This window comes from Tiliqua scincoides, chromosome 5 (assembly GCF_035046505.1).
Source record: "Tiliqua scincoides isolate rTilSci1 chromosome 5, rTilSci1.hap2, whole genome shotgun sequence".
Classification (NCBI taxonomy): domain Eukaryota; kingdom Metazoa; phylum Chordata; class Lepidosauria; order Squamata; family Scincidae; genus Tiliqua; species Tiliqua scincoides.
The window spans coordinates 10,542,566-10,555,235 of record NC_089825.1 but is presented as its reverse complement, the minus strand read 5'-3'; the positions used below and the strand labels follow the sequence as shown (position 1 = coordinate 10,555,235).

The following is a 12,670-nucleotide window of genomic DNA, read 5'->3' as shown; positions in this document are numbered from 1 at the left end:
CCAAAACAGGGATGCAATTTTTATCTGCATCTCTGAACTAAAAAACAAACTGGAGTGAAAAAGGACAAAAGGCTGCAGAAATGTAAAGAAAAAAACACCATTCCATATCTGTTTTTATGAATTCAGTTTCCAGGATAAGTCCTCCTGCAAAAAACCAGAAATTTTAAGGGCTTATAAATGACAAAATCCACCCTTTCTGGGGGGTATCTTCTGTTAAATTTCGTGAAAACATTGGAGCTGGTAAAAATGCAAAGCCCCTTGCTATTGCTTCCATCTTGCATATAATTGTTTTTACAAATTGTTTAGTGGTCTTCCCACCCACACACAGTTACGATACTTAAAATTTTTTTTATTGCACTTGTTTGTTCTTAATTGCTGGGCTACCTGAAGTAGTGTTTATGGGTGCACTCTCATCCATCCAGGTCCTTGGTCTGGCTGAGACCTGTATGGGTGTAACACGATAGCAGCATCTTATACCCTCAGACCTTTCTCTGGGCACTGATGGTGAAAGAGAAAAGAGCCAGTTCTCTCCCACAACACTAATTCCCTGCCTCGTCACTTTGATGCAGTTCTTATTCGTCATAGGTAACCTGCCAAGTTGCCTTAGATGTGTGTGGTTGTATGTCTTGCTAGGACAAAAATCAGTCATTTTGAGAGTGCCTGTGTCTGTTGCATGTACAATCTCCCTCTTAGAATGGATGGAATTAGTTCACAATGACTCATCAAATATAAAAGGAGCACATTCTGAAAGCTAGTTTCTGAATCTGTATTCGTGTCACTCAACATTTTACACTTATTTAGGGGGTGAGCTTAAATGTAAAGCTTAATTTTGATGTATTAAGCTATTGAAATGGAAATCCTGTTACTTCAGCCCCTTAGGATTAACGGTGTTAAAGTCTATACTGAAAATGTGGATAAAAGACAGATCATTCTGGATCTTCAGATCAGGTAATAATTACAATAATGTATGTAATAATTGTATATATGTCACAAGGTAGAATGTTCCAGTGCCAGATAGCTCTTCCCATGAAGAATTTTCTAATTCTTAATGTCTAGCTCAGTGATTTTCAACCTTTTTCATCTCTCAGCACACTGGCAAGGTATTAAAATGGTCAAGGCCAGTTTCTTGACAATTGACAAGGCACACAGTGCTGTCAATGGGGGGCTGACATCCCCAATGGCCCTACTGATAAATGACCCTATCCCAAATTTCCGTGGCACACCTGGGGACCATTTACGGCACACCAGTATGCCACAGCACAGTGGCTGAAAATGGCTGGTCTAACCAATATCTATTTCGCTCTAGTTTCATCTACTGGTTCTGAAGCCACAGCAAGGAAGTTCTCATGTAATAAAGAATTTATATTTGTTTCACAACTACCTCAATTTTTAAAAAAGCATGTGACTAGTTTCACATGTCCAAAGGCACTTTGGGATCATGCATTTGGTGTAGTCCCCCACCCTTGTGCCATTGTGCCACAAGGCAATCCTCTTTGAAATGGGGGGGGATGGTCTTGGCCATAGTTTTTAGGGCTTAATGAGAACTGCTAATACTGATCATGGTTCTCTCATGTTCTCCCAAACGGACATAAAATAAAGCAGCGTAAATATTTTACTTTGAATGACATGGGAAGAAATTATACTAGTAATCTTAAATGTATTAATGAAAAGGAAAGCTGTTAATGAGTAGGGGTAATAAATTCATTATTTGTGACATGTCTATCATGTTAGAGATCAATTTAGACTTAAATACTTCACAGCCATTATAAACTCAGTAGATGAAAGTGTTCCACTTAGCTCTGTCCAAAATAGTAGATTGTGTTTCATATAAGCTGTATTGCAAAGACACGGACATAGAAATTTGGGTTGAAGGGCAACAGTGTCATGACTGAATTGTGTCAGTACATCCAGCTAGATGTTTTCTGCTTGTTGTCCTTATACTTGATTAGGTCTATTAAAATACAATAAAAACAGTGCCAAGGTTGTTTAATCCATGTGTATACTCTTGCATCGTCTCCAGCCCATGTGTCCTTAGAGGGGCATGTAGCTGCTTTGGAAGAGGTGATTCAAAGTAATAAAGCTGCATGGAGACCCGTACCCCTGCAGAAGAGCAAAAGGGCTGGAAGAAGTGTTTTCGTTTATTGAAGCTGCAGTAATACAGTTGGCGTGTTCTAAGAAGGCTTTTTCTCAGATAAAAGATTCCATCAAAAAAGGAAAATATATATTTGTTGTTGAGGTCAGAAGGCTCCTAATGCATCTTGGCAGTCTCAGATTTTTGTTTTGATTCTGCTTAGACTGTCAAGGTTTGTTAAGAGTCTTCTGACCTCATTAACAGATATACAGTATACTTATTAGTTTCTAGTTTGATTGAATGTTTGTCTTCTGCATCTGAAGAAGAGCCTGCTCAAAACATGTCATGTGTTGCTTTTCATTGGAATTTCATTCAATAAAAAATTTCTAGCACTGTAAATACTGTAGCCTCCCTCTCCTGCATTTTTTCCTCTCTGGCCTTCCCATGCACTGTACCCTGATCTGAATCCTTCCTGTAGCTGTTTTTTTTTTTACTTTCTTTCAAAAGTGGTATGCAGGAAGAAACTTGTAGAGTTCCAGTAAAGGGTCTGCTTGAATGTGTAGTGTGGCCCTGAAAACACTTAGTGTTCTCTTTAATGTCTACCTGAAACCACTAGGAGTGCTCATTAAGGAATTTGGGATTGGTTCTCAGTGTGCAGATGACATCAGGCTTTAGCTTTCATTTTGATCTTCACACAGGGATGTCCTCAACTGGTTCCTGGTGTCAGTAATGAAGTGGATGAGGGTAAACAAGCTTAAGTGGAGATGCTGTTAGTGAGGAGACCAACAATCTGGGTTATGGATTGTTGCCTTGTTCTCGATGGGGTAGCTGTTTTCTTAAAGGAGCTGGTCTGCAATTTGGGGTTGCTCCTGGATCCAGCCTTCACCGTGAACTGACAGGTGCAGTGGTGGATAAGAGCTTCTTTAACCAGCTTTGACTGGTTTACCAACTATTCTTACAGTTGGATTGGATGCAGCTAGTTAGCTAGTTAGTTAGATTGGATGGAGCTAGCTACATGGGTAACATCTGGATTGGACTGTTGTAATGCACCCTACATGGGACTGCTTTTGAAGAGGGCATGCAAACTTTATTAGTAGAGAATACACCTGCCAGGTTATTTATGAGAGCTAGGATTGTGACCTGTCTTAGTTCATCTGGGTAGGCTGTTTGTATGTTTTGGGGCTCAAGTCGGTGATGACCTTGGAAGGAAAATTAAATAGTTTAATTTAGGACTTGAGATACTTGGACTGACTTCTGTATCTTTTTGCCCTTTGAGGTAATCTTGGGTCCAATAAGGGGTACCATTATTATTGGGGTACCACCTTGTCTTTAGTAACCCACAGTAGGGTTTATCTGTTGTGTAACCCAGCCTGTGGAATTATCTCTGAAACAGGACTCTCTAGTTTTTGTGGTCCTTCCATAGGATCCTTTACCTGACCTCCAACACAAGCCAAGGCCCATTTACTCATGAGTAAACACAAGCATGTAGCTTAGTTTCACATTCCCCAGGACTCAATGCATTTGTTAGCTTGGAGCTAGGGATTTCCCTCTCACATGCTTTTTGGGGGCTACGTTCATTGGATTTGGACCATTCCAGTGACGTTGGATTTCTCTTGGCTTGCCCTTTGCCAGTGGACCAATGCATGGTTGCCTACTCATGAGTAATCATGTGATGTGGCTCAGTTTCACATTCCATAGGTCTCCATGCATTTTTTTCTCTGATATGTACGTGTCAGTTTCAGCATCACAACTCACCAACAATCAGGTTGTGAACCACCAAGGAGTCAAGACCCACAGTTTGTGAAACCCTGGTCTAGCCTAAATCTTCTTCATAATTTCAACTCATGTATGCTCTTTGAAAAAAGTATTATGCCAAAGTATTTGAGCATTATGGTTCACTGAGGTTGATCATACATGTTCGACAAACCTTGATACTCATGTTCTATCAGGCTTCTTAATACCTTTCTGTGTCAGTACACAGACTTTTTTAACTGAGTAGAAACACTAATTTGGTGGCAGAATCATTGAAGATAAGCTGTCTGATAATTGGTCATGTTTGTGTATTTGTGTGTGTTGAAGAGTATAATAGCAATAATAAAAATTCTTTAAAAAAGAGAGAGAAGATAATCCCAGCACATATATGGATCCCGCAGACAATGCTAGGTCAAAGTTTAGGACCATAACAAAAGGTTGTATCAGAACACTAGCACATGCGGAAGGAAGTTCCTACATTGGACCACCTCTGACCCATAGCAACCACAAAAAAGCTCAGGGTGCAGGGGTAGTTTCCTAGAAATCAGTAAAGTCCAAATGTGCTTTGAACTCCTACAAATAAGAGACTTAAAGATATATATAAAAATCAAAAGTCAACATATCCAAGGCATAAGAATGCTTGTAAAAAGTCAAATCAACCATAATAAAGTTTACAAAATTAAAAACTGCTATAGAAAGTCTGTAAAGTTCAATACACAAGTAAACACGCAGGTTTTGGACAACAAATGTAGTAGTATCAAAGTCTGAAAGTTAAAACAACAGTATTCCTACCCTAAATAGGTGCTTAATATCCTCCTGCAGAAGTCTCTTACACTATTCTTGGCACATGGCTCCTTTTACAAAGGAAAAGGCACTGCAGACAAACACTTACAAACAAAATGCACTGCAGCTGGATTAATTGTAGGAAGTTCCACTGAGTCATGCTGAAGATTGTAGATCTGTACCCTAAGTTTAACCCCTGAGGTGCTCGGCAACCCAGCCAAAAAATCCAGTGGGCTTTTGTAATAAGTCTCGTTGCTAGAGGCATTTGCTTGTTCAGGAGCCCCAAAAGAACAAATCTTTAATGGTGTGTTCAATATTTGGCTAGAGCAGTGGTTCTCACACATTTAGCACCGGGACCCACTTTTTAGAATGAGAATCTGTCAAGACCCACTAGAAGTTATGTCATGATCGGAAGTGACATCATCAAGCAGGAAAATTTTAACAATCCTAGGCTGCAATACTACCCATACTTACCCAGGAGTCAGTACCATTTACTATCATTGTTATAAGAATAAACATAGTAGCTTGTTAAAAGTATAGTTCTATAACATTTCCCCAAATGCAGTCACATACCATGGCAGCATCAAGTCTAATATATTAAAAATAAAATATTGACATGAATGAGGACCCACCTGAAATTGACTCATGACCCACCTAGTGGGTCCTGACCCACAGTTTGAGAAACACTGGGCTAGAGGGAGCCCTGCATTACTGTGTGCTAGAGATTTTTTTAAAAATGCAAGAGTTATAGTGCAGTCCTGTGCAACTTTAGTCAGATGTAAGTCCTACTGTGTTCAGTGGGGCTTGCTTTCAGTTAAGTATGCACAGGATTGCATTGGCAATTCTGTCACCATTTTTATTTAAGGCTTAAATGTAAGTTATAAATATAACCTATGACATGAGTGTTATACCAAGGGCCGAACAGCATTCATGATGCTTGCTGAGGGCCAAAAGTGATGTCATTAGGCAGGAAGTGATGTCATGAAACAAGTCATAACCAAAAATAAGCACTTTTTCTCACTTAGGAACTCATTAGCTGCAAATGACAGAAAATACACACATCTTGATCATATTTCAAGATACAGGAGAGCCCAGTTTTCATGTGGGCTACCCTTAGAGTAGTAACATCTCAGCACTCCTCAGCAGCTGAGATCCTGAGGGCCGGATTAAAAACTTCCGTGGGCTGCATCCAGCCCCTGGGCCTTATGTTTGACACCTATGACTAACACATTTTAGAAGGAAGGTTTAATTGATATTCACGAAAATGTATTGTAAACCTATTAAAATATTTCTTGTGTACTTGTTCAGTTTTGTTGGCAATTGTGAAATTGACTTGGAGATTAAGAGATACTTCTGCAGAGCTGGTGTGAAGAGTATACAGGTAAATTCTCATCTATCCACTTGACATTATTTTGAAATATTAATTTCCGTAAAACTGTCTAGTTTCTTCTGCTTTCCAGAAAGAGGGCAAAACATTAGAAATAGTTTTGTTCTAGTCTACCATAGGTGTAAGTATCAAATGTATTAATAGTCTTTTGTAATATGTCAATTTTTGCAGGTTAGACTGATTGCAATTAAACTGATTTAAATCACTGAAAGAAGACAAGATTTTGTTTATATGAAGTCCTGGGGGTGGGGGCTTGTTACAATATTACAAGCGTATTTTGGTACCTTCCATTCTCCATGCATGCTGACTAATACAGTTTTTACTGTATTTTGAAAAGAAAAGCTTAAAAGCTTTGAAAAAAAAACCCTGAATTTTTAAAAAAATTCATTTAAATATCCTGGCTGTTATATCCTTAATTATGTGAAGTATTCTGACTCTAGTTATTTATTTTTGTTAGATTCATGGTACAATGAGAGTTATATTGGAACCTCTGCTTGGAGACATGCCCTTAATTGGAGCACTATCTTTATTTTTCCTTAGAAAACCGGTAAGTGAAAAGTTTCTAGACTCCTTCCTTTTCTACAAAGCATTTCTGCTTTTATTGTAGTAAACTGCTACTGAAAAATTGGTAGTATAGCAAAGGAATTTTCTTCTTTAATCGTTAGCTGGCACTTAGGGAGAAAGTTGATCTCTCAACCAGTACGCTGCTGTAGGTGCTGCTGGGATTCATGTGTCATTCATGACACATAGCAGAGGAATGTCTAGGAAACCATAGCATACATATATTATATGTATTTTATTATACATGTATTATATGTATTATATATAATCTTGCTGGGTTCTATAGAAGAATACTTTGTAGCAATCAGTTTTGAAGTTGAGATACAGAACTGGGGCCTGGAACTACTAGTTCCCAAAATGGGTTGCTGGTGAGTAAGTTGTGACAACCACCACTTTTTGCCTCTATAGTTGAAACCAGGGCTTAAATTTGATTCAGGATTTGCTACTTCTGCTGATTCCTAATCCACAAGGTATTATTTTGAAGCAGAGTGACTGTGACTGTTGAGGTTCTGTATCTTTCATATTAAGAATAAAAACAACCCACTTCTTAAAATTTTAGTGGTATAGAAATATTTTTATAACTTCTAATAAAATACAGGCTGTGCTGTTCAATAGAGTAAAAAAATTGAGAGTAATGCCAGTTACAATACCTATTGTGTACAGAATAAATATGGTCATATTTTAGTATGCAGTACCCTGGACTCTAGGAATAGTGTTTTGAGTAAGCTTGAGTAAGTAATTGGAAATTACTCAAGCTTAGGGCTTATTTCATAAGCGTTTAGTAATAGGAAGTAAAATCTGATGCAGTTTAATTCATGTGGCCTTTCAGCAGAGCATTTGGTATTCCACTTGTGTGCTGTGCAGTCTGGAACAAAATTTATGGAGAACTTGGCTTTTATTTTAAAAAAGGACATGTCAAGGCCCTAGGGCCGCTGAGAAATTGAAAGTGTGTATGAGAGCAATGTCTTTTTCAAGGCTTGAAATAAAATAGATCCTTAGGACTACTGTGTAGCCTATTCCTATTATCTTTGTCTTGTGTGTAATGCCTGCCTCTTTCATACTTTTTGTTGCTTCAGCAAAGTATCTTAGCATAATATTCTAAGATCTGCAAAAACCCAAATATTGTAAAGTTAAATAGAACTGGATGGGGTATACAGGTGGGGCCACAGTATCTTCCTGGGATCTGTTCTTGAACCACCACCACCCCCCCCCCCCCACTGAAAACTGTGGATACCAAAATCTGCCATTTTGGCCCTTTACCCCCTGAAGGCGACCAGAGCTGTGTTCGGGTTACCTCCAAAGTGCTTTCGGAAGCCTGCAGAGGCCGTGGGCGGATGCAGCCCTTCAGAGGCAATGAAGCTGTGCCTTTGGAAGGTTTAGCTTGGGCCAAGTCTGACTCCTCTCTGGTCCAAGGGACCCACATTGAGCCAGATCAGTGGCTGTAAAATCTATGGATAAATAGGCTCCACCTGTATACTTTTTTCTTTTGGGTTTTCTTGCTGCAGAACTTTCATATAAAAGGCAGCAACAGTTTTCTAATCATAGTAATGTAGGAATAACTGACCTTATGTCATGTTTTGTCAAATCATATTTTTCATGACCATCTTTCTTCCATTGTCTTCCTGATTTTTAGCAAATAGTATCTTATAAGTAACTAAAATGAAGCATTAGTACTTCATGTCATTTATAAGTGGGGAATGTGTGACTTTTTCCCCACCATAGAGAGAATACGTTCTCCAAAGGCAGAAGTGTTATCAAACATCCATAAATGACATAAACCCCACCTTGAGTCTTCCAGTGCAAACAGAGTTTAGAAAAAATGAGAAACTCCTGTTTCTTAAATATAGGAACTGAGGCTCTTGGTTGGTGTTGTCCTGAAGTGAAACGTTTTTTGATATTTTTGACCACATTCATCAGGTTTAGATTCTCCTCCTAATGTTTCACCCTATGTGTCAGGCGTTGATCAAAGAGCTAAAAACCACCTGAAATGCTGATGTACTAAGGAATAAAGTTCTAGGCTGTTATGCTTAGGGCTAAAGATTGACTTACTGATAAAGACTTAAAACTCTAATACCTCCAGCGAAAGGTTCATTAAAACACAAAAACCCAGGTGGTTCAAATTAAAAAGTCCAGACTTCTAAAATAAAAGCCCTCTCCAGTCTGATACTAGAGTAAAAAGGAGGGTAGTTCTAACCAGAACCTCCCAGACCCCAGGAGATTCCCACCAATCAGCTCACTGCTTCCTCATGACTCTAATTACACACTTAGCCACCTGTTTCATTCACCTGCTTACACCCCGTTTCTCTTTTTCATACAAACTTCTATGTACTGGGGCATTGCAGAACAGCTGCCACACAGCAGCAAGACCACAATGCTACAAACAGTGGTAGGAAGCTTGGAGGGCAGAGTGGTTTTTGTAGACTCAAAAAAGTTCTCCTTCCGCCCTGAGCCTGTTACTGCTGTTTGTAGGGTCACATCTGGTCTCCCAACCCAAAAGTGCCACTGACATCATGTTGCACCATCACCATGTGCTTCTGGTGCCCTGGCATTGTGAATGAGATAAGTTTGGGAAGCACTGATGTAAGGGCTTGGGGGGGGGGGAAGGTGGATATAGGTGTTTCTCCTTCACTTTAGTAGAGTTTGGATAATCCACAGTGGGAAAGACTCCTGCTGTTACTTACCTTATCCAGCCTCTATGCAAGTGAGACAAGAGTATACTTGTTTTCAAACCTTTTCGTACTTTGCTAGAGGACTTGGGGGGGGGGTGAGAGGCAGTTTTCTGTCAAGAGCAGCAGTTTAGAGACAGCCAGAAACAGCAGAAGAAACTCCTGTTTCTTACCTTCTTTATATCTCCAAGATAAATTCAATAAATCCCTATCCATGCCAGAAGACGTTGGAGGATGGGGAGCTAATAACAAGGACAAATATATTGGTTTAACTTTATTAGCCAATCTGTGGTCCCATGATTTGACAATATGCCATTCTTTTTTCTGATTAGTTAAAAGTAATTCTGTAGTAGAGTTAGCAAGGTTTTTGATGCCCCCCTTTTCCAGCACAATCTGAAATAACTGTCTAGGATCAAAGTTGTATTACACAGTCATTTTCCATCATCTAGATCTTACAGAGCTTTAGCTAAGGGAAACTTGCTCCATTTTCATCAGGAGAGTTTTTGGCAATTAGATGTGGATTTTTTTCTCCTCGTATTTTCCAGTCCAAAGTAACAACTGGAACTAAGTCAGCATATTCTGCAGTTGGTATCTGTTGCTGGCCTTGCTGTCCATATATGGCAAGACTGCCTAAATTAATAATTCTGAACATACTTGTCTAATGAGTTTGCATGAGCCTTCTATGGCCTGTGAGCCATGCAGAGATTCTGTCAGATGGAATGTCTACATTGTACTGCTAAAAATGAATCATCTGGTTCAAATAACGGAAGATGGCATAAATATCTGTTCTATGCTTCTCGGAGGCATGCTCACCTAAAATTGTGAATTATTCTAAGGGATAGCAGACATGAGAAGCTTCTGAAAATGTCCTTCGTTTTGATATTAACATTTTCCTTTACTATCACTTTTGAAAGAGACAGTTCATAGAAAGTTAAAGCTAAAAATAGAAAACAGCTATAGTTCTATGTTCATACTAGGAAATGCAGTGTTTTGCTGCCACTACAAGTCCCTCTTCTCACAGTCTAAGGCAAGTTGAAGTTGACATCACCTCTCGGGCTTGGCTTGCTGGAATACTGGCCCTTATTATGAGGTGGACTGTATCCCAGTGTTTGCATCACATAGATAAAAATTATCTTTCCGATAATATGACCAAAATGTTAGTATTCCTGTGCATTGCAAATTGATGTTTGTTTGAATACTATTTAAAATACATTAGTGCCTAGTGATAAACAACAGTTTTCAGGCCAGTTGGATATATCAGGTTTCATCTAGAAGTTGATTTATTTGGCATGGAACCATCAACTATGATTAATGCCTCTATCTGAATTCAGTTTATTCAGAAGCTGCAATTCTAAGCACTGTTACATATGGCGTACCATTTTGATCATATCTATTTATAGGTTAGGAAAAACTAGCTTTTAAAAACCTGAATTATAACACACATTTCAAGGAAAATTGTGCCGTTCTCATCAAGCATTAATTGATCTGATGGTCTGCATTAAAAAAAAATCAAATGTCAACTTTGGGCGCATTCCTGACTGCGTCTTGGGCCAGCGCAAGTCCCTTGCGCTGGCCCAGGAGGGTCACAAGTGTGCTGTAAGGCACGTTTGCACCCCCTCGAGAGTTGGCTGGGCCGGCGCAGGGACGCATGCCAGCCCGCGGAGGCTGAATCCAGCTGACTTGGCAGGAAGGTTTGCATTGGCCGAGCTCAACAAGCGCAAGCGTCTAGGGAAGGTGGGAGGGAGGCATTTCGGGGTGGGGAGGGTTAGGGTTAGGGTGTTCCCAGTTGGCTTGCCACTCATGGTCTTGGATGTTCTGCATAACACCTGCCCAGTTACCCTATTCCTTGGCCTAGCACCATGCAGTGGCATTAACTGTAGTGGGAGGAAAATGCTGAACAGACTTGCAGAGGATCTGTATTACTCAGATTTCGGGAGGTGTAAGGTTTTTTGCCTTTTGAACAGTAATTATGTGGGCTTAATTCTTGTACAATACTGTTTTATTATATTTTGAAGACTTATTTCCATACCCCATGAGTCTTGCAGCAGGGGGAATGAGAAGGAATGTACTGATCACTGGAGAAGGGGGAAAATGCATCTCTTTAAAATACTGGTTCTCAACCTGTGGTCCGCGAGACCTTGAAAAGTGGTCCGCAAAGTCTCAGGAGAAAAGATTGCCTTTGATTACTTCAGCATACACCCCCACAGACCACCAAAGAGGGTGGAGAAAGAACTGCCTGCAGCCAGCAATGAAAGCAGCAACCCACAATCTTCATTATAAATAATAAAACTAATCTCTAATCTTTTCTAATTACAAATTTAATTGTATTTTTAGTGTGAAGAGATGGTGGTTGCATGCTGGGTCCATAAGAGAGGGTGCAGGGACTAATTTGTATCTGGGCTCCTGGTCAAAAAGTGGGCCCAGAAGTCAAAGGAGAGGAAATTTCCTGCGATCTTATACTTTCCAATCTCACCCAGACTTGCTGCTCATAAGGGATGCTAGGTGCATGGCGGCTGTAGCTGCTGCAAGCAATATGTGCTGCCTCAAGTAATGTATGTATGACATTCCTGAACACTATCAAATCTGTAAAGAAACTGGCCTGCTACAGTAGCTCTTTGGCTTGTGGATCTGTTTACCATGAAGGAGTGTATCGAGGACACAGCTGTGGAACTACAGCTGCTGCAGAAGTCCATTTTGTTTCACACTGAACACTTTCCATTCTAATGTGAGCCTAAATATGATATAATTTTCTGCAATGATTTTCTGTATTTAAAAATTTTTAGAGGTTTCGGAATGTTTTGTTTTCTGTATGAGTGTATCTAGCTGCTGACACTTGTGGACAGGTAGACCTGGGCTCTGCAGTGGGAAGCATGGTAGACTTGGCTTCTAAAGGTTCTTCCTGCTGTTGCCACCTTCTCCCTGCCCTGTTTTGTCTTCTACCCACCCCCCACTCTGTTTCACCCTCTTCCTTCCCACTTTGGGAAGGGGCCCAAAAGAAAAATTGTACCCCCTGATAAAATTCTTCTTGGAGGCCCTGTTGCTTGTGGTGCATACCAATTCCAGTTTTTGTCTCAGTGGTCCTGAGGCTGCTAAAGGTTGGGAACCACCACTTTAAAATCCCAGTTTAAAAAACTGCTTTTCTTACTGTTATAGAGGGACAAACAGCGATTATTCCTTTCTTCAGCTGAACCAGGCAAAGACAGGGGTTCCTTTGTATTTCTAATTGCTGACTGCCTCTTCACAATAGAAAGAAAAGTTGTTTTTAAACCACAATTGTAAAGGGACACACTTTTTAAAAACTGCTTTTATTTAACACATTTTATGGTATCAGCAGGGAGTCTGAGAATCAAACCCCTGCGAATGTTGAGGCACAGCCTTATTGGGAACAATGGAGGGGCAAGAAACCTGGAAGTCGGTCTTTAAATATTTTTCCACTGTTTTTTATCCACA

At 39.9% G+C, this 12,670-nt stretch overlaps 1 protein-coding gene across 4 annotated transcripts in view; it reads left to right on the top strand.

The window, feature by feature from the left end:
* ESYT2 (extended synaptotagmin 2) overlaps nucleotides 1-12,670 on the top strand; it is an 81,174-nt gene that overhangs the window by 28,306 nt on the left and 40,198 nt on the right. For all 4 annotated transcript variants that reach the window (XM_066628050.1, XM_066628049.1, XM_066628048.1 and 1 more), the window contains 3 exons: nucleotides 872-948; nucleotides 5,915-5,987; nucleotides 6,451-6,540. In XM_066628050.1, coding sequence (XP_066484147.1) covers nucleotides 872-948; nucleotides 5,915-5,987; nucleotides 6,451-6,540 — 240 coding nt within the window. The remainder of the gene's footprint in view (nucleotides 1-871; nucleotides 949-5,914; nucleotides 5,988-6,450; nucleotides 6,541-12,670) is intronic.